Genomic DNA, 21,871 nt, shown 5'->3' with positions numbered 1-21,871 from the left:
CCGTTTCCTCCTTCAACCAGCAGGAAAATGGCCGGCTCCGCGACGCCCGAGCCCCGCTCCCGTAGGGACTGAGGGCCGGCCGCGGCTTCGAACGGCAGAAGCGACCTCCGGCGGGATCGCGCTCCGGGCCGGGCCTCCCGCCGACGGGCGGAGCAGCGCCTGCGCCACGGCCCCGCCGAGCTGCCCGTGCCGGCGTCTCGCGAGAGGCGGCAGCAGCGGGGGGCGGCGGGACGGGACAGGGGGAAGGGGGGGAAGGTGGAGGGAAGCGCCGTCGCCGGCCCCGCTGCCCGCGCGGGAGGTGAACGCGGGGCCGCCCACGGCGGGGCGGGGCGGGGCGGGGCCGGCGGCCGCGGGTATTGGCGGAGCGGGTAGCGGCGGAGCGGCCCTTCGCTGAGGACGGTCGGTGGGAGCGGCCGCCGCTTCGTTCCGTTGCCGCGCAGCCGGGCCGGGGGCTGAGGAAAGCGGCGGTCCCGAGGGCGGCCGGGACCTCCCGGTGGCAGCAGGTAATGGCAGCGCCGCCGTGCCCGCATCCGCCCTGCGCCCTCGGGGCTGCTCCAGGGCTTCAGCGCCGTCCCGTGCCGTCCGTCCCGGCGGGGCGGCGGGTGAGCGCGGCGGTGCGCGGACGCTGGCTTTCCCCCTCGGCTGGGGGCGGTGGGCCTTTAACCGGCCCCTCGGGTGGGGTCTGCGGAGCTGTGTGTGCGCTTTGCTTTCCGTGCTGCTCTGCGGCTCAAAGCCGGGGAGCGGTGAGCAGGCAGAGAGCTTTCCGTCCCAGCGAGGTGCGTGGCTTTTAGCAGCCGAGCCGTCGCTGCGGAGCGGGGACAGCCTGCACCGCGATGGACGGCTTGAAAACTTGAAAGACGGAACTTCAGACGGAGCTTGAGCTGCGAGACCGCTCTTAAATAAAGCATTTCCGAGGCGAACGCGGCCGGCGGGGCGCTGATTTGGAGCCTTTTGGAGCCGATGTTGACGTGCACCAAAGGCTCCAGGTTTGTGTTGGCTGCGGGCACCGGGACACGCTGCGATCTTCTGTGCTCGTGCCGCCGGGAGGGCTGGGAGCTCGGATGGGGGTCAGGAGCGAGCAGAGCACGCTGCCTTGGGCTGGTTCCTCCTGGGAGCATTGGGAATAGGGTTATCGAGGCGACTTCCTAGGATGGGTGTTAAGAGAGAGGAGCCTGGCACTGGCACGGCTGTACAAACCCGCCTTTGTGGTGGCATAGCTGTGTCCATCAAGATGTTCTTTTATTTTTCTCATTTACGCCCTGCGTTTATGTGATTCAGTAAATGCTGGACGTTGTCACCGAGGTTAAAACTTCCCTGCTCTACGCTGGGTTTTGGTAGAGCTTAGGAGAAGCAGTGTGTTGAGTGATGGACAAAAATGAAGTTTGTTCTGGTTATTGGTGCGTTGTCTGTGGATGAGGGGAGTTTGTTCCCCTGCACTTGCGGAGGTTTGTTTGGTTTGACTGCCCTGCAGCCTGCTAATTCCCTTAGCCTCACCTGCAGCAGGTGTGCTCCTCTGCACATGGGTGAAGAAAGCTGCATGGGTTGCGTAGTGACTGCTGGTGAATCGAATTGCCACAAGGACAAGCGTTGGTTTGAATTTATTTTCTATGTGTTTAAAAAAGTTCTTATTTCACTGCTTTCCACCTTGAGAAGTGAAGGCTGAGCAAGGTTGTGTGATGTCCTGTAGCTCCCCAAGTGTGGGCAAACAGGCTGTGCAGCAGGTGAGCCAATTCTCTGTGCCTGGGCTGTGTCTGCATCCCCAGAGGGAGCCGGGAGCAAACCTGGGAGGATGCAAAGTGAGGAGAAATGCGAAACTGAAACCTTTGGAGGCACAGTGCTGTTAACAGCAGAGTTGTGTCCATTGTCTCCAGCATGGATCTGTATGTGAGTTCTTATTTTCTGTAGACCTTCTTGCTCCAGCAAAGGAACAAGCAGAGCTGGAGTTACTTTCTGCAGTGAGAGAACATCGCTGCACAGATGTGTTGTAGAGAGGACAGGAAGAAAGAGACAGGAGTTGCTTAAGCTGATGTTTGCCCTCAGAACAAACGGTTACGAACTGGCTGTGAAGTGCAAGTAGGGTTTCCAAATCCCCAAGGAGCCAGATCTGCAATGGCTTTTGCAATAAGAGCTGGGGGAGGCCTCCCCTTCATTTCTGGTTTAAGTGGATTTTGAACCATCTGGAGAGATGGTTATTTGACGTGGTACCTTGTGAAGGAGGGGATGGCAGCGGTGACTTTGCACCTCGGTGTCTGTCATGACTGAGGCTGGGAGAAAAGCCATCGGTTTGCCCCCAGGCAAAGTTCAGGTTGGAGATAATCCCGTGACGGCTGTTCAGGAGGCTGTGTAGGATGATTATAGCACTTGGTCCGTTTCCCAGTTTGCAGGCATCGTGTCACAGAAGCAGCTTTGTATGGATCCTGGTGCACATTCTTGTTGGCTGGTGACTTTGGGTTAAACTTGAATGTAAATTCTTGGCTTCTCCTGGAGGTTTTCCTCTTGATTCTGGCAAGGGGAGAATGAAGGCACGTTCCCTCTGATGTGCTCAGAGACCTCTAATTTGTGCTTTCAGCCTGGCATCCTTTATGAAGTGCTCAGAAAGAGGATGTATCATAGTCAATAGAGTAACTCTGTGTTCTGCGGCAGCTTTCTCAGGAGAAGAAATTAAGTTGCACTACTGTTCTTTTCCAGGGTTCCTCTCAGTTGCTGACAGAGTCAATGGGAGCAGAGTCATTTCAATTCTGTGCTGCTCTCTGCTGTGTGACTTGAGAAAGCCAAATGCTGAGGCTGTGCGCTGTGTCCTGGAAAGCAGTCACGAACCCTTGGGCTTCTGGAGGGAGCGATGTGATCGGGGTGGCTCTAATGAGGAGCATCCTTCCATTTACCCAGAGGAATGCGTGTGCTGGCTGTGCCACACACAGTGCTGGGCTTCTTCTATTGGTGCTGAGAGTATAATCTGTCTGCACTGGGTGGGACAGCTCTGTAGAAATGCTGGCAGCAGCCTGGAGCTGTGGGAGCTGCTGGGCATGGGGAGATGGCAAGAAAGGATGGATGCTCTTTGCAGCTTTCCAGACTTATTGCATTCCAGCCACCCTGAAACCCAGCGTGCTAGGGATTGTGTACGCAGCAGGCGCCGTATTCATCCAGAATAGGAAGCATTCCCTGCCCTGAACAGCTAACTGTCTCAAAAGCAAGAACAGATTGAGGCAAAATGCACAACCAGAGATGTGCCAAGCAGTAGGCTTGGCAGCATCACTCCATTATCTTCTGTTGTTGGGCTGAGATGCTGGCCTGGAGTGCTGACGCACATATGTAATTTTCCCCTTCCTTAACTCCATGCTCATCTCTGGGTGCTTCTTCCTAGATTTGATCCATCCTTATCCTGAATGAGCTAAACCTAGAGAATTGCTGCTGAGTGGTGCTTTGCTCTGCAGAGTGCTGTGTGTTGTGTCTGCCTGGTTCTTCCAGCTCCTTTTGAGATGTGGGATAAGAGCCTGACTCCAAGGAGCACAGCCGTTGGTGCTGCACTGTGATGGCACGTGGTAGGCTACAGCTATGCTGAGTTTCTGGCTCTCCCTACCTCCAAAATGCAAATAAATACATTGGTGGAAAAATCCCAAACCCACAGTTCTGCATTTTACATCTTTTGGGACAAACTGGGCTAATGCTTTGATGTTGTTCCTGTTCATTAGTAAATTCTGGTCTAATGGTTTTGGTCCAGTGCTTGAAATCAGGACTTTGCTTGTTAAAATCTGCTGTGTCTGAGGCATGAACACAGCCATGGAGGTGGCTCTTTAGACAAGTGACTCAATTTAAGGCTTCTGTAGCTTTCACAGGTGCTGAGCGTGTTGCCCATAGAGAGCAAAGGGGTTCAGTACTTCTGCACATCTGGACTCTGGGGTTCTTTGCATCCATATACAGCATAGGGTTGGTGCTATCCAAGAACTGAACTGGCTAGGGAATAATCTTTCCAAGACTGTGGGGTGCCCACTTTTGTGCTTGGCTTTTGATTCTAACCCTCACAGGTAGTCTGTGTGAAACAGCAGGCTTTGAATTCTCTCCCAAAATGTCATAGAGCTGCTCCTCACTTTCCTGCATTATTCCTCCACTGCTGTCAGTCTTTGCTCCTCAATTCTGGGGTGTTCAGGACTGTTGGGACTGTCGAACCTCGCACCTGCTGGTGAGGAGTGAACATCTTTGTGTTCATCCAACAGCCACGAGAAGGAATCTCTGCACCCTCCAGGAAGGATCATGTAACAGTGATTTCTCACCTGCCTTTGGAGACTGGGAGCTGTTAGGGGTGGTGCTGACAGAAACGTTATGTTAAGCTGGGAAAGTGACTGACTTGCACACAGCCCAGAAGTGGACGGAGATCTACCAGAGCATCCTTAATCTCAGAAACAATTTGGCTAAAAGTAATCATTCTTGCAGGTTTTTATTGATGCTTAGCTCTTGTCAGGGTTGCGTCCCTGTGGGTTCTCACAGGAAAGCTGTTGGTGTAATTGCTGCCCTTGACAAAATGAAGTAGTTACCAAGAAAGGTGGTGGAGGTGACATCCTCTGGGTGCCTTCGCACAGATTAGATGAAACAGTGTGTTCGGTCGGTGATGTTCTGTCAACACAAGCTTTCTTTAGCCACTGAGGCAATGTGCCTACGTGTTTAGAAGTCTGATAAGGCTTTTGTTTTTAGTACAGTGGCTCAGAGTGTCTTTATGGGCGAGATGGGACTGCAGTGTGATCCCAAAAGCTGAAGTCATGGATCGAGCCCTCTTGCTTGGTGTGTTAGACATGCTTAAAAATCAAGGAGGTCTGCAAGGCAGTTGGTACTTTCTGTGTATGGTTTTAGATTTTTAATACTCCTACACTTCCCTCTGATAACTTGAGGCCTGAAATGTTAATATTTTTGTTTATTTGTTTTTAAATGGAAACAGAACTCCTGATAAAATCGTGCGATTCAGGAAGCTGGAGAGTGATGAACAAACCTTTGTTGCTATGGAAATGAGTAAACTTGTAACATGTTATGTCTCCTTTTGGACAGAAAATCAGAGCTTTCAAGTGAATTCCAGGCTAGCCTCTAGGAGCCCGAATGTACACTCCTGACAGCGTCCCCCGGTTCATAGGATGAGTGCAGCTTTTCCTCCTCGAGGAAGGAGCTGGAGCAGAAGCTGAAGGCTGTGGTCTGTCCCTGGGATACTTTGAGATCTCATGACCCCATCTGCTCAGTTGCAGAACCAGATGCTATTAAAACTGCCAAAGGAGGGCCAACAGGAGGGAAGGTCGGGCTTTGTCTACAAGAGAATTGGTGCCTCTCTGTGTAGCCACTGTAGGTACTTGGGGAGCACACAGCTCTTCCTGTGCAATACTGTGAGATGGTCAGCCCTGTGCAGAGCCTTGATCGTGCAAGGTCATTGTCTCTAAACCAGAGTAGTTAAGAAATTGACTGAACTTTATTTCTGGTTCCTTTCCAGGCTCATGGTCTGCAGCACCATGCAGGATCCCAGCCCTCGCTCTGCGAGCCAGAGGTGAATCCATGGGAAGGCCAGCTATTGTGGTAGCTGTCAGGATGACCAAAGCACGGCTCCTCCGTCTCTCTGTGGTGCTGGTCTCCATCTTCATGATCCTCCTGATCATCGTCTACTGGGACAACGTGGGAACAGCTCACTTCTACCTGCACACGTCCTTTTCCAGGCCTCATTCCCCAGAGTCCATCCCCGGTATCACTGCAGGTGGGGACTGGGAAGCCTTGCCAGAGGTGGATGAGTTTTTAGCAAAGCTGCTTAGTTCAAGCCTGAAACAGAACAGCTCTACTTCCCGAAAGACAGAGCAGCTGCTCGTCCAGGGCTCCAACAAGCCTGTGGTGAGCAATTTGGAGGAGAACATACGGGGCTATGACTGGTCGACGCACAATGCCAGAAACAGCTTGGACCAAGAGAAGCTGCAGATAGAGAGGCAGAGAACGCTGCGGGAGTTTTGTGCCAATTCCAGCTTTGCCTTCCCCACCAAGGAGCGCTCCTTTGATGACATCCCAAACTATGAGCTCAACCATCTGATTGTGGATGACCGCCACGGCATCATCTACTGCTACGTCCCCAAGGTTGCCTGCACCAACTGGAAACGGGTGATGATTGTGCTGAGTGAGAGCCTGCTGGACCAAGGAGTCCCATACCGGAACCCCCTGGACATCCCACGGGAGCACGTCCACAATACCAGCACCCACTTGACTTTCAACAAATTCTGGCGTCGATACGGGAAATTCTCCCGGCATCTCATGAAGATCAAACTGAAGAAATACACAAAGTTCCTCTTCGTGAGGGACCCTTTTGTCCGCCTCATCTCTGCCTTTCGCAGCAAATTTGAGCTGGAGAACGAGGAGTTCTACCGGCGTTTTGCCATCCCCATGCTAAAGCTGTACTCCAACCATACCAACCTTCCCACCTCTGTTAGCGAGGCCTTCGGGGCCGGCCTCAAAGTCTCCTTTTCGGACTTCATCCAGTACTTACTGGATCCCAGGACAGAGAAGATGGCCCCTTTCAACGAGCACTGGCGGCAGGTGTACCGGCTGTGCCACCCGTGCCAGATAGACTATGATTTCATCGGGAAGCTGGAGACGCTGGATGAGGACGCTGCTTATCTCTTGCAGCTTCTCAAGGTGGACAGGCTGCTCCGCTTCCCCCCCAGCTACCGGAACAGGACTGCCAGCAGCTGGGAGGATGACTGGTTTGCTAAAATCCCCCTGGCTTGGAGGCAGCAGCTCTACAAGCTGTATGAGGCAGACTTTGTGCTCTTTGGCTACCCCAAGCCGGAAAACTTGCTTAAAGACTAAAAGTGATTGGGCTGCGGGTGGGGGAGGGAACATCTGAAATACCAAAAATGTTTAAAGCCTCCTCATTTTTTTTTTTTTTTGCTTTTACCTCCCTTTTCCATAAAGGTTGGTACAATGGAATATATTTTTTCTACCGTTTCCCCTTCCGTTTTCGCAGTAATGCCAAGTTCAGGATATTTCCATCCAGCTGTGCATATGGAAAAAATGCCAGTATTTTTATCATTGTTTTCTGGGTTTCCTTTTTATTTTTTTTTTTAATGTCTCCATGTTTTGCAGTGGGTCACTGCCCATGGTCACTCTGCCAGCTGTGTCCTTCAGTAGCTTTTTATTAATACATTTTTTAAAATTAATATATTTAAGATATTTAATACGAAGTTTGTGTTGTGGCAAAGGAAAGGAAGGAATAAAAAAAAAAAAAAAAAGAAGTGAAAGAAAAACCTAAAAAGTGCTGATGCGTTTGCCTCTGTGTGTCGTCTCAAGGCTGTTTGTGATGTTGCAGGGCACTTGAATCTCTTCAGGGCTGGGAGCCCAGCAGATGGGTCACTCAGTGCCCAAGCACCCGTGCTGTGGTGAGGCATGCAGCTCACAGCCAGGATCACAGGAGGGAAGTGGTTGAGGCCCACGGGGTGATTCAGGATGTGCAGATGGCCAGCCCAGAGCCTGTGCTCTGCTTCCACTTCCAGCAGCGTGGTGGAGGAGCTGTGCTGTACAGAACACTGCATTTGCTCAGCCTCTGCATTGCTAGCATGGAGAATCTTCTGTGATGTGATGTCTGCTGTGCTCAGCACAGGTAACTTGCAGCAATGGGGATATAACACAACTCCCAGTGCTTTAGGGGAATGTGGCAGGGTGTGGATATTTACCCCTGGGTGAAGAAAAGCTGAAAGATTTCTTTCAGTTTGTGTCCATCGAAGTGATCTCTGAATTCATTTGTTTTCAGTTTGCCAGCTACTGCTTGTGATGCTGTGCCCTCATCTGCTGCATTCATGCTTGTAGCAACTGACTGAAGCAGATTTAGTCACCTGCCTTGCTGGGCCCTGCTGCAGCAGTGATGGTGGCCCACTGTGCTCAGCGCCTGCGGGCTGCTTCCCAAAGGATGCAGCTTTTGGAGACAGGCTTTGTGTCTCATCAGCTGAATCTGCATCTCTCTGAATTGCTCTGTGATCAGGCAGAGGGCTGAAATGCTTAATTACTTTCCTGAGCTGTGAAAACGATGGAGGTCCAAGCCTCAGGAAGCAGCTTTGTGTTCTGGGCAGCTGCCTTGGGGCTGGCTTCCTTGTTCTGCTCAGAGACCAGCAGGAGGTGTGACGTTGTCTCAGCATTGTGTGCTCCTCCTGGTGAATGTGCTGCACCAAGCTTTTTAATCTTTAAGTGAAAGGTAATAGCTAGTAGTTATGCTAGGAGCAAAGAATTGTATTCACAGCACCCTCCTGTAATTTCTGCAGAGATATTTGCAGTTTAAATGAGCCTGAAGCCATGATCTGATTTTTAGTGCTTAGATCTTCACAGCCTGGGGAAAAAGGAAGTGCTTGTTTATGAGTCATTATTTAAAACTAATAATAGAAAAGTGTTGATCTCTTCAATTTATTTTTTCAATTACAAGCTAATTGCTGCAAAACAGAAAGATGTTGAGACTCTCATCTGCTGTAATGAGTAATCCTGGGAGGCTGTCGGTTCCTGCAATATTTACATTTCTTCAGGGTGGCTTCATCCTGCTCTTCAAAGTTACAGCGTGGATGTTTTCGGTTGTTGTCTTTACAACGTGTTTGTTTTTTGGTTGGTTTTTTTTTCCTCTTCTAATTTCCATTTAATTGATGTTTAGTATTTGCAGACGTGGGCAGCTGGGGACGCAGCGCAGATGTGCTGATGAGCACCGCATTGCCCGAGCTGTGCAAACTTCCTCCCAGCTGCTTCCCCTGCACCTCTTGACCAAATCCTGCCCCTCCGAGCTGTGCTCAGTTGCAGGGCCTCTGTGATGCTCATCCTGCAAACTGGCTGCAGCTGCATCCTCACCTACACCACATCATGAGCCATGGCTGCAGCTTGTCCAAGGCAGAGCGTATTTCATGGCTTCACCCTCAGGAGAGCTCGAGTGGTGAGGGTGGTGGTGGGAGAGGGCTGTCACCCTGTCAAGCCCAGCCTGCGTTTGCTTTAAGCCATTTCAATGTCTTCAAGCCCATACCCAGCCAAAGCCATTCTCCTAAGTGCCTGCAGAGAAGAGCAGTGAGGCTCACATGGAGAGGGCTTGCTCTGCTGCTGCTTCCCCATAGCCTGCTCCTTGCTGCTTCTTCCTTTTGAAGCCTTCCTCCCCACCCTCCCACTGCTGTGAATGTATTGTGAAGGAGTCAAAGGCAGCCCAGGCTGCTCTGAGCTTTGTGGTGAGGCCACTGGGGGGACTGGGACAGAGCCTCCAGCTTTAGGAATGTGCATTTATTCTTTTTTTTCTGTGGGTTTCTTGCACTGTTCTGATGATGTAAAAGAGTACGTAGGGGGGAGAGAAGGACAAAGGGTTTAAACCAGCCATGCTTCCCCCCCCCCAGTTTTCTGAAGGAGCTGGAATTCAGTATTTGTCAATGGCAGAATGACCGGCGAGGGCAGGCAGTGTGCATGCTGGCCTGAAGTCAGAAGAGAGCTAAAAATTGTGAGTTTAGATGGTTGTGATGCTAGTGCTGATTTTATGAGAGGTAGAAAAATGCTTTGAAGTGGCCTATTTGTGTCTAAATAAACCTGGCTCTGTTGTTTCATGCTCAGCCTGCAAAATTACATCCTGTTCTCCCTCTGGCTTGCTTCTGACCACTTGGCCAAAACCAGCCTGGTGCCCAATGAGGCAGAACCAATGTGTGGATGCAAAAATATCCAGGGGTTTGACTGAGATGTTTCCAGGTGGAACTGAGACCAGCTTTAGTGCTTGCTCAGCATTGCAGTCAAGGTCTTTCTGCAGCCATGTGACAGATGGGGTCCCTCACTCACTGCTATGGCACAAGGTATGCAACCCAGCCCCACAGCCCCTGTGTGCTCCAGGGAAGGGCTGTCAGGCTTCAGAGCTCTTTGCTTTCTGAGCAGTGGCACGGCTTTGCCAGGGTACAGGGTGGCCTTAACCACGTGGTTTCCTTCAAATCTCAATCATTTTCCCTTTAACCCTTTCATTCATTTCTGGCGACAAAATTGTAGAGCCACCAAGTGTGGAGAAATCATCATGGAGTAAAAAGTTGCCCTCGGATCACGCTTGAAGGCTTTTGGCTGTGTGCTTTGAATCCCTCAAGGTGGCACCGGGCGGGTGGAGGGCAGGGGATGAATGGCAGCATTGAAGGGGTGACGAAGAAAAGCCAGCTTGTTCCTCCTTATGTAAGCTGGAGCACGGGGAAGGCCGGTGACTTGGCAGGGCTGTGTGTGGCTGTGGTGCTGAGCAGTGCCAGGAAGGGTGCGGGGTGTGATGATAGGACAGGCAAACGAGGTGGCTCCGATGTAAAGGCTTGCCCACAGTTGGAAACCTCACTGGGGGTAGGGGAAAAAGGAAAGATGGGATTTAATGAGGACAGTGATGCCTGTCTGGGGAAGAAATGGAAGTGAGCAGTGCATGGTCTGAAGCAGAGCTAAGGTAGTTCTGTTTGCTTTAATCAAGGATACAGCTTGGGCTGTGGAGATTGACACTTGTCCCTGTATGGGCTGGCTGGCATTTGGCTGCAGAAGAGCTGAGCAGCAATGTTGGGCAGTGGATCCAGCTCTGCCTGCAGTTGGGCTGTGGCAGCTCTGCAGAGGCCGAGCTGGAACCTGTTTGCTGCTCCTGAGCTTTGCTGCTGCTGGGTGGGCTGCTGCCCCCTGCCTGGCTCCCACAAAAGCAGGGCCCCTCTGGCTGCTGCATTGCCCCCCTGCTGTGCTGGTATCAGTGCCCACTGTCTTCCCAGCTCTGCTGTGGCTTGGCTTTTGTGCAGAAATGGCTTAAAATAAAGTAAAAATAAAAAAGAAGGAAGTGGAGGAACTGTGGAAGCTCAGCTTAGTTCCTGTTGAGAGCAGCATGACCTTGGGGAGGGGGAGAGGAAGTTTCCAGTCACATTTCTGTTGGCTTTTTGATGAGCCTTTCCCTGGGCTTGAAAAATTAATTGCTGCTACAAAATACCAGAGGCTCTTAGAGTCATGTGCAAGGAGATCATTTACAACTTAACCTGTAGGTGCACGTGGAGCAATGCCAGTAGAACAGCGTGGTGATGCTAGCAGCTGTCCTGGGGGCAGCTGCCAGGTGCTTGGCTGTGCTGCTCTCTGCTTTACACCTTAAGGCTGCTGCTTATTGCTTCAACTTTCTGTCTGTGAGATCTGGGGTGACGGTGATCCCAAGGAATGTGGAGCAGCAGGAATTTTCCTTGATGGGACTACATGACTCCCACCATGGTCTACGTTTTCTTCACACCACGGTGTTGAGGTGAGGGCATGTTTTCCATGTGCAGCTCTAAACTGGGCAAAACCCAGCTGGGGGATGGCTCAGAGGTTATGGCTCTGTCCCTGGTTGGCCTGAAGGCGCAGTGGGTTCCTCAGGTCTGTCTGCTATGCGTGGTGTCCTTGGGTGTCCCCAGGGCTGGGCAGAGCGGAGGGGCTCAGCTGGCTGCGATGTCCCTGAGCACTGAAGCACTGCTTTTCCCCTAGTGAAGGGTTTCACAATTATGTCCTCAGGTTCTTATCCTCAGTCTGCGCTGAATCTGAGTGCCAGACTGATGCCAGTGTACACCCAGCCCCATCTGACCCACGTGTTAACCAAGTGAGGAGATGTCCTGGCCCACTGGGCAGTGCCTTCGCTGTGTTTGGTGCCTGGGGTGGATGGATGGCACCCGGCCCTGGCAGCACTGCATTTTGAAGCAGGGAGGCTGCAGCTGCAATGTTTTTCTCTGTCACTGCAAGAATTCAAAATGGGTGGAAGAGAATGTGCCCAGGATCGCCTCTTGTTTTGGTTGGATCCTGGACAGTTCTCTGTGGAAAAATGGGAGGAGCAGGGATAGGGATGAGCCAGCATGGTGTGTGTCAGAGAGGCAGCATGGCCAAAAGTGTGGTCAGGAGGGAGCTGGGATGTGCTGCTGGGGGGTGCAAGGGCTGCGGGGGCTGAGGTGAGCAGGGAGAGCGTGAGGGATGCTGACACGAGGTGCAGGGTCAGAGCCCCGGGTTCTGTGGGAAAGTGATGCCCACATCGAGCTGTCCCCAGATCACCAACCAGAGCAGGGACAGGCTGGCTCTCTTCTTTAAAACGGCAGCACTAACTGGGATGAAATGCCACGAGGAATTATTTTGCAAAAGCAGCGTGACCCATAGAGGGGATGGGTGGGCAGAAGGGCTGGTGCCACTGGCCCTTCAGTGGTGTTGGGCACCTCTATCCATCTCTATTTCCCCTCTCTCAACCTTTGCGTGCCTTATTGATTTCAGACTATATATATTTTGGCTCTTGGGTAAATCAGAAGTATTTTTGTCATCTAGAATAATCGTGCTGAGAGTGCAAAGCTTTTTTACAAAGGCTTCACTGACCTTTAGCTAATGGGGAATCGATGAATGAAGTGTAGGCAGCGTTGCCCAAGTAATGCTGTACGTGGTGGGGACCCAACATAGCATCACTCAGGTATCCAATGCCAGTTCACCCCCAGACTGTCTGCTCCCCCCATAAAACAGCTCCATTCTCTGCTGTTGTCCTAGGGATGCTCGTGTTGTGCAACCTCCATGTGGTTGTTGCAGTGGGTGTGGGACAGCCAGACTCCATCAGCAGCTGTGGGTGTCCCTCCAGCTCCATATCCCCAGGCCAGCAGCTTGCTGTATTCCTGTTCCAGCCGCAGTCAGCAGTCAAGGACTGAGCTGAGGGCACTGCAGACACAGCTGCTGTGTGCTTTAGTCCTTATGGCTTGGGTCTGGGCTCTGTAGCAGGTACCCAGCTAGCAGGACTGGGAGCTGCCTCTAATTCCTGTTTCACCATGATGGAATCAGAACTGTACTGGTTTTCCCTTTTCCTTTTCAGACCTTAAACCTGAACTTTCTGGCCCATTTCTGGGATATAATCATTGGTTTCTTCCAAGACTGCAGTAGTGGGAGGAATGCTCAAAGTTATCCCGCAGGTACTGCATTGCTGCAGTTAACTTTGCATTGTGTGCTCAGGTTTTCCTGGGGAATATTGAGGTGCCAGGAGCCACTTTCTAACCAAAAGCCCTTTGTAAGACCAGGATGAGCTGCGCTTCTGTTCCACCCCCCCCCCCCCACAGCTGTGGATGGAAGCCCAATAGCAAGATGAAGCTGCCACATTATGGTCCCCCTCACATCCCCACATTGGGTCCTCCAGAGCAGCCATTGCTCTACGCAGTGGTTTCTGGGAGCAAATCTGTTAAGATAAAAAAAGTAAGAAAAATGCAGAGCATTTGTCATCAGCAAATGAGAATGTGAATTCAAGATGTTGGGGCAGGCTCCAGATGCTGCTGCAGTTTGCATTTATTACATTTTTTAGAGCTTAGAAAAAGGTCAGCGTGCTTGGATGCAGTTCCTCACTTTTGGAAAGTCTGCAGGTTTGAAAGTAATGCTTTTATTTGTAATAGGGAAACAGCCTGCTTGCACAGTTTGCCTTTGGAACTGAGACACCAGCTAAAATCTAGCTCTTGGATTTGTCAGCTTAATCTGAAAAGACAACTAGAGACAACAAGGCAGTGTGTTTTGTTGACTTCTTTCCCCTCAATATAAAAGAAAGAAGTTTCAGCATAGGTTAGGTTGCTCTTGTCAGTGTCAGCTTCTTTCTGGCAGTGCCTATTGGAAGGAAATTTCCAATACAGCCCAGCTGCCAGAGACAAATCCTGTATTGGAACATCTTGGTTCAATATCCCAACTCACTCCTCACAGTACCGCCGTTTAACGAGAGAACACACGGAAAGTGGCTGCTTTGTTTTCGGCTCTGAGCTTGTTGTTTTCATGATGTATTTTTCTTGCTGGTGTTTGCTTTGGACAAAGCTGTTACCACTCTGCAGCAGTGATCCCTGCTGTGTGTCTGCAGGCAAAGTGCTCTCCCTGCCCCACTGTGGCTCCATGTAGATCTGTGTGGTACTGGGAGTGGTGGCAGGAGTCCCATTGGGATGGGGCCCACGTGTTGGAGGACCAACGCAACCTGCTCCTCTCTTATCGTCTGACCTTCTGCCTCCTGGGAGGGCAGCTGCCTGTACTGACCTCCAGGATGTCACGTGGTGTCTCATGATGTGGCTTGGTGGCCACGGTGGTGATGGGTTGATGGCTGGTGATCTTTTCCAGCCTTAATAATTCTATGATCCTGCGTCTTTGCACAGCGCTGAGCCTGGAGGCCAAGTCAATATTTTCCCTATAAAATGGGGAAGATGCACACGTTTGCCTGACCTGGTGAGGCACTGCTGGTGCTGGCGGTGTTGCAGCTTGCTGCTGCCCAGCTGCAGGGCTGGAGGACGTGGCACAGACAGTGCTCTTCCCAACCCTTCTCAGACAGCTTCCCAGAGATAGCGGGAGCTGGGGCTGTTTGTTTTTCTCCTTTTCTTGTTTGGCCCACAGCAACAGAGGATATCTCCCCCCTGAAAGAGAAGCACATTTGCTTTGAGAGAGGATGAGGTCAGGAAGGGGCAGGAAGAGGCTGTCCCGCAGTGTTTTTTGGTTGCTCACTGCGGTGCTGCACCTGCACCAGGCTCCCACTGCTGAGAACTGGGGCTGTGCCACGTTCCCAGGGCAGCTCCAGAGGGGAAGGCAAGCATCCTCACCCCCCTGTGCTCTGGGGTTTGTCATCACCTCCAGAGCCAGACTCAGGGCCACCTGCATCCCTGTGAGCTCTCTGCAACAGCTCCCAGTGGGAGATAAAACCATGTTGCCACCACAGCTCCATCGAGGTTGCTGGAGCTGTGAGATTTTTCTAGCTTGGAGCTGCATCCCCACAGCTTGCATCATTTTCTTTTCCACAGGGGGCACAGGGGTGGTTTTGCTCATGCTACAAAAACAGCTCTCTAGGGTCAGGGCACTGGGGCTGAATTAAAAAATGGTAAAGCAGTGCCTCCTTCAGCAGCTTTTAGGGCTCCCTTCCCATTAGTGACAAACCCCACGCTTGTCCCCAGCAAAGCTGTCTGCAGATAAAGAGAGGCTTCTCAAAACGAGAGACTTTAGAACAAAAGAGAAGGAATAGGAAACCCTCTGTTGATTGTGGGCCTGGACTGCCTCAGCAGCAGTCTGATGCAAGCTCTACATGTGGCAGTGTGTTGGGCTGCCTCTGTTTCCTTTCCTGAGCATTTGCAGTTCTCTCTGTTCTCAGAAATCGACACAAAGGGTTTTCCATTCCCTGGTCACACCCCGATGCTCAGTGAGTCACTGCACTCTCTGCCTCTGGTTGTCCTGGGGTGATGGCTCCTTCCTGAGCGTTGGGAATGTTCTTGGGCCAGACAGGTGCCAGGAACTACAGAAAGCATATTGTAGGTTATCAGCTGCAACAATTCAATGGTTTGGGTTGTTTGCTGCTTTGGGCTGTGATTACGTGGCAGGTGAAATGAATTGTGAAGCAAGGAGGCACTGAGCCATTGAGCACCTCCATTCGCTGCACATCTCATGCAGAGATGTTGGTTCCCCGTGCTGTTTCCCTTGTTCCCACACAGGCACCTTGTGGAGACAACCACAGCAGGACACCCACGCCTCAGGGCTGCAGCCTGTGTCAGATAACCTGGCCTCTCACTCCAGCCATTCGGCCTGTGTTTAGTCTAGCAGCAGTTGTGGTCGTTTGCCCTGGTGAAGCAGGGAGAGGACTTGAGGTGCTGGAGGAGAAAAGTCATTTCAAGAAGATAACATTCTCTCAGGAGCCCCAAGGGCAGCAAGGGAGAGAATAGAAATAGGTTATCTAAAGCCCAGGCACGTAAAATATTCCCATTATGCCAGCTCTCTGTAAGCAATACTTCTCTATGCATTTTGCTTTACCACTTAATTGGACGTCTATTATTTCATGATTTCAGCAGGAAATGGGGCCTGAATGATGACTTTGGTACCCAGCCCAGCACTTCTGCAGGCAGCTCCTCCCATCCCTCTGCTGGGGACTCAGTTCTGTTTGGACACCAGGGCAGATAGAGGACTCCTTATTTGACCTAATGAATGGCAATCGGAAATGCATATCTCAAACAGAGCCCTGCACCAGGTGTGTGGGAGTCCAGAGCTGCTCTGTTCTCCCTGTCAGGCTATTTCAGCCACAGTTATGTTAGAAGCATGGAATTTTAAGGTTCTGCCTTTCTTTTTTCTTATGGTCAAGATTTTGTAAACAGGTTTATTTGCCCTTCCTGCCTGAATCAGGGCTTATCCACGCACAACTAAGGAACACAGAGAGAGGGCTGAGCAGAGCCACAGCCACCCGGATGTCCTCAGGAATTGTTTGCAGGAGAGCTTCAGCCCTGCAATTACGCTCTGAAGTTATTCAGCAAATAGTTTGAAATAATGGCTCCCTTTGAGAAATGTGAGTTGCTCTGCGGGCAGATTCCAGACAGAGAACATGCACGGAAGTCTCATTTTTTAACACATTTTCCCCTCTGTTTGCCAAGCAGTGTGGTTGGCACTGGGATCCTTTTGCAATGCCTTCACATAGGAGTAAACCTCTCCAGCAGGCACAGAACCTGGTGAGCAAAGGACACCGACCCTGGGGGGGAGAGGAGAGCTTACAGCATCCCAGGTGAGGTCCAGGTGTGCACAGGTGAGACTACTGCACATGAAATACATGGCTGGAGGGCTTCTGAGGTCCCGAATCACCGTGTGATGCTGTCCATAAGTGGAATGGTGACACTGCTCTTTGGCTTGCTGTCATAAGGATGGTGGCAATGAGCACCTCGGGGAAATGCAGGATGCCCTATGCCATCGTGCCCAGCGTGCTGCCGTCACGCTATATCAGCCTGTCCCAGGAGAAGCAGCTGCTCTGTGTAGCATCAAAGCCATGCAGTGGTGTGCTGAGGTGGGATTTGGCACAGGAACCTGGTGGATGAATAGTGGGGATCTGTCACTCACTCGTCCCTAAATCTGCTGAATCCCCCACGTGCAGTGAGGAGCAGTGGGCATCTCCCTCTGTGTGACAAGCGCTGTGGGTTGCGCTGCATGGATGGGGCTGCAGCCTTTCAGGGTGAAGGACAGAGATGTGGGGAGGCCACCCAGGGCTGAGTTCCACATCTCTATGCCCTGTGTAGCAGCCCCGGTGGCTCAGCGATTCCTACATAATTTTGGAGGCGCTAGGGCTCACGTGCTGCACATTGCTGTGCCCATTGCAGGGAGCAGCGTGCCTGCCTTAGCAGCAAAGCTCTCCTGAAGCAGTGCAGCGCTTGCATATTTGAAGCACTATGGCCACAGTCTGTCAGTGGGGGAGCAGCCACGATGGAAACAGCGTCAGACGTTTGTGCACAAATTCCTCAGCCTGGAGGTAGGAGGGGAATACAAATTCACTCGCATCTCTCTTGGGCTCCGTGCATTTACATTCGCCAATTCCTTATTTGGAACGGAGTTTGAAAAACGCCCCAAACCTCCCGTAAGTCCTCCCAAAGGGGACAACGCAGACGTGAAATCCCCATTCTCAGGATGCTTTGCCATCTAGTGCCCGGTCTGGGAATCCCAGCCGCAGTCTGCAGGGGAACTTGGGAAGTACATCAGTATTTTCAGAGTGCTGAGTGATACAGGAGCCCAGACTTTGGGTCTGCTATGCGTGAGGCTCATTGGGAGCTGGAGAGCCATCAGCAGTGAACACCATCATGGCATCACACACGAGGACAGGCAATTATGTACACATTCTCTTGCCACTGTGTATTTGCACTGCCCAATATTCTGATGTTCCACGCGTCCCATACAACCAAATGCTTTTTGCTCACAAGGATCGGGTTTTCAAGGCCATTAGCTCCCTAAATATGCCAGTGGGTGACTAATGGCTCCTAAGTGCCCCAACAGACCCGAGAAGTACAAAGGGCCTGAGAAGGCTCAGAGCTTTGTGTCATTTTAAGAGCTGCAACCTTCAAGTGTTTTGAAAGTATGCATCTAATATTTGTGTCTAATGAAAAGGAAAACCTGAAAGGAAAACCTGAAACATTCCAATTACTTTATTGATTGGCATGATGAAGTATATGTCACTAAACCTCGCTGTGTAGTGGCCCTGCATCCTTGGCAAAGCGTTGTTTCAAGCCCTTCATTTATATTCCTCTGGTTTGCAAAATGCAGCGCCGTGGAGTTTGGCTTGTGCTGCTTTGTTTATCTTAAAAGCAAAGTACCAAAGCTCCACTGTAGCAGATACACAAATAATCTTCAGTCGTAGCTTTCTGATGCTCTTAAAAACAAAATGAACAAAACTGCAGAACAGGTCCTCAGTGGTGGCTGCAGCCAAAGCAGAGCCATTGCCACGTTCAATTTTAGCATTATTCTGCAGTTTATGAGGTCGTGCAGAATGCAGTTCTGCTGTTTGCTTTACAAGCTCTGATAGCAGAGAGTGCAGCTCACAGCAGAGATGTGGTCTTTCTCCCCATAAATGGAAGCTGACAGAAGGGATGGAATCCACATCGCTGACCTGCAGGAGACACTGGGCTTTGTGTGGGGAGGAGCTGCTGTTCAAAATCACTACAGAGTCATGGGAACATCTCCAAGTTGCCTTTATCTCCAGCTGGGAAATGGGGTGGGATCCAGAATTTTCTTGCAGAATTAGTGGCTGAAGTGGCCCCTCTATAAATAATTTAAGTTCTGTTTAGATGGAACGGAGATTCTCTCATTATGTTGATGAGAACAATCCACCTTTGTTCCATCAGAAACTCCTGTGTGAATCCCCTTCCTCTTCCTCAAGGCACACTGCTGCAGTCTCTAGCAGTTGGGGATGTGAGGCACTGATTCTGCTGAGGCATCAGCAGGATTTCAAAGCTGAGTTCTAAAAAAAGCCCTCTCCATTTGTCTATCTGAAATATGCTGCAGAAGAATGGGAATTAAGCGTAATGGCCTTTCTTGAGAGAGTCCAGAGGCTGATTTAAATGCTGGATTCTTTTCAAGAAGATTTTTAATTTGCCACTGCTCTTCAAATGGAGATGCTTACTGAACGGCTGAGCCACACAATCAGGGGGTGGGATGGAACCCTGAGCTGTTGCTGGAAGACACAGGACTTTCTCTGAATTCCATATCATCTTAGAGATCTTTGCACCGACGTCCCAGAGGAGGTTATTACTTCTCCAAGAACCACGGCAACATGTGGCCCTGGAGGTTAAATCCAGATACCAAATGTATGAAGCATGGAACCGAAAGCAGCCTTGCAAGAAACTTAGGCGAGGATCAAGCAATTTCTCAGCTCCAACCCGGCCCCTCCTTGTTACGGCTGTGTGTAACTTCACATCATTCAGGGGCTGACGCTCCGCGTTTCACCTGCGCCTCTTGGAAGCAGCAAACAGCCTCTGTGCCTCCTGCTCTGGGCCGTTCCTGCTCTCTCCCAGCAGATGGTGCCACGAAGCAACGTGTTTGTGTGCGCGGTTTCTTATCCGGAGGTTTTTTATATTCCCGTCAAGAGCCGCGCACTCCTCGCTGTCCGTCAGAATTCCCATCCTTCCTCCTCTTCGAAGAATCGTTGCCTTTCCTCCTCGTACTGAATATTGCCCCAATGATCTATACCTTGATTTGCCCAGTTTTCCTGTATTTCCCTGTATGCCTTCAAACTAGTGTGACTTACACAGTACAAACGTTTAGGAAAAAAAAGCCTGAAATTCATATCCTTCAGTTTTGAATTCACACGATCACCCTGAAGTTTATTTATTGTTGTACTTCTGGAGCAAAACGCAGAGCCTCGATTTTGTCCTGTCTGTACAGGAAGTCTTGGAAAGGCTGCACAGAGCAAATGGTTTTGGAGAAGGAAAGTTGTGAGCACACAGCATCGTTGCTCACACCTGGAGGTCAAATCCTGGATCTCACAGTGTCTGTGAGCGCTGGGATCTGCCCCGGCTCTCCCTCTGCCTGGCTGTCAGGGCAGCTGCTTTCTTGCCATTGCAGATGACAACGGAAGAACAAATGGTGATCTCTATTTCTGGCTTAGATGTCTCCTGTTGCATTGGCTTCAAAATTAAGATACCTTCTGTGCAGCATAAATGCTGTGGCAATTCAGGCTGTCAACCTGCCTGCCAAAGCCAGAAAACAAAAGGTGAAAGGAGGCCTCCCGACAGCCAAAGCACAATACTTCATTCCTGATCCTTTGTTTGTTGGTTTTGTTGGAAGTTTCACCTGCAGAGCATTTGGCTTTCCGGCTCTCAGAGCACAGTTTTCCTTTAGCAGGCTGTTTAAATATTGACCTCCTCCACGCTTCCCATCCCACCATCCTTCAAATGGAGAAGGGGACGTCTATCCGGAGGCAGACTGGAAGGTGCTTTGTCTGAGCAGTAACAAATATTTGCGGTTTAATGGAGACCAGAGCTCTCTGTCTTTGGGAACGTGTGTTTCAGCGTCAATTTGGAATAGGTGATGAGGTGATTACAGAACCCCGGTTGCCATGGGGAAGGGAGGAGGGCGATTGCTTTTTGACTGAAGAAACTGAGAGGCACCTGCAGTAACTTATTACTAATGCACACTCAAGGTGCGCTTGGCGTCAATGCGTCTTGGGGAAGCAGCAGTCGGTCTCACTAATGTCAGAGGAGTCGGCTTTCACAGCGCTAAGTTATTGAGGATGAAGGTCAGGTTTTCACAACTGGACACTCCAATAACATCCCTCGCACTCTGTGTGGCTGTGGGAGTGATTCCTGCGAGGGCGGTTGATTGAATTTGCCAGTGAGGCTGAGTGCTGTGGGGGTGCCCACAAATCAAGCTGGCCGCACACAGCCCTCGGTGCAGAGCATCAGCATGAAGTGGGAGGTGGAGGCTGAACCCTTTTTAATAAGCCAGGTCATTGAGCCAGTGTAATGGAGAGCATTCCCTGCCTTAAAGTTCAGAAATATTTGGAGGAAAGCTGTCCCCAGCACCACTGGGGAGCCCTGCTCTGCACACAGCTGTGTGCCCACTTCCCACCTTGCCCTTACTCTGCTCTTAGTGGTTCTCATGCTGGAAACAGCCACCAAGCAGCCGGAGGCTCTGGAGCGATGCTTAATTCCCTTATCGTCGTCTCTAATGATCAGACAGTGGTGGAGACACATTGCAGTAATTGTGTTTGTCTCCTTCTTCTCTGCTTCCCTTTGAAAATGCGTCCCTTGCATTTGTTTCTGGGTGGCAGATGTGTTAATGGATGGGTAGTTTCAATGTGTTTATCTTTCTTGTGCTGTATATTTTGGGTACATAAGCGGGGAGAAGAGATAAGCACATAGGAGCTACCTCTGCATTAATGCCAGTAATTTGGAGATTATAAATATATATGAGAGAATTTCCGTGATTGTGAGTATATTTTAATGTTTTGTTTAATGCATTGACTCTCTGGGGATAAGGCAAGAAAAAAAAACGCCATCTCATTTGTATAATTTAAGCAGCAAAGAAAGGACAAATTAAATCTCTACGCTTCCAGATGTATGCAGATAGCTTTCCTCTGGGGGCTCAGTCTTTGCAGGGGTGTCCTACAGCTCCAACTCATCCCTTTCCAGACCTAAGCCCTGCGGTGCTGTGGGATGTAGCACCTCCTCAGGGGTGGAAGGATTGGGGCAAGTCAACTCAAGCTCAGGTTGGTGCATGAGAGATGCACGGGGAGAGTCTCTTGATGTTTTCCCTTTGCAAGGGCCGTGGAAGGGACAGCAGGGAATGTCAAAACCCACTGTCCTTCCCACCACTGGATGAACATCAGATCTCATGCACTGCAGATGATGCTGGGCTTATGGTTGCACTGGATGATCTTAGTGGTCTTTTCCAACTTCAACAGTTCTATGATTTTAAGACACAAAGGATGAGGTAAATTCAGAATTCATAATCATTCATAATAAGGTCAATTCAGGTTGGCTATCTGGATCTCGGAGCTACTCCTAGCACACGTACACTCATGTATGGATACTTTTACATTCTTTCTCACTGCTTCAGCATCCAAGCTGTTCTCAATTCTATATGTATCCAATTCATGGTCACACTCCATAGTCTCTCCCCTTTATTTGCAGATTTC

At 50.7% G+C, this 21,871-nt stretch overlaps 1 protein-coding gene across 2 annotated transcripts; it reads left to right on the top strand.

Annotated features, from left to right (window-relative positions):
- Nucleotides 1-343: 343 nt before the first annotated feature.
- CHST12 (carbohydrate sulfotransferase 12) lies at nucleotides 344-7,218 on the top strand. Of its 2 annotated transcripts, none has more exons than XM_048962182.1 (2): nucleotides 344-503; nucleotides 5,465-7,218. In XM_048962182.1, the coding sequence occupies exon 2, from the start codon at nucleotides 5,527-5,529 to the stop codon at nucleotides 6,817-6,819; it is 1,293 nt and encodes a 430-aa protein (XP_048818139.1). In that variant the 5' UTR covers nucleotides 344-503; nucleotides 5,465-5,526; the 3' UTR covers nucleotides 6,820-7,218. The 2 variants fall into 2 exon arrangements, with proteins under 2 accessions (XP_048818139.1, XP_048818140.1); XM_048962183.1 differs by lacking the exon at nucleotides 344-503 and adding an exon at nucleotides 605-986.
- Nucleotides 7,219-21,871: the final 14,653 nt, after the last annotated feature.

This window comes from Lagopus muta, chromosome 15, assembly GCF_023343835.1.
Source record: "Lagopus muta isolate bLagMut1 chromosome 15, bLagMut1 primary, whole genome shotgun sequence".
In the NCBI taxonomy this organism is placed as follows: domain Eukaryota; kingdom Metazoa; phylum Chordata; class Aves; order Galliformes; family Phasianidae; genus Lagopus; species Lagopus muta.
The sequence above is the reverse complement of the archived record's forward strand: the minus strand, read 5'-3'. Positions and strand labels throughout refer to the sequence as shown.

Bases quoted from the DNA above. Each gene is read 5' to 3' on its own strand.
- CHST12 (XM_048962182.1), top strand. From the start codon at position 5,527: ATGGGAAGGCCAGCTATTGTGGTAGCTGTCAGGATGACCAAAGCACGG.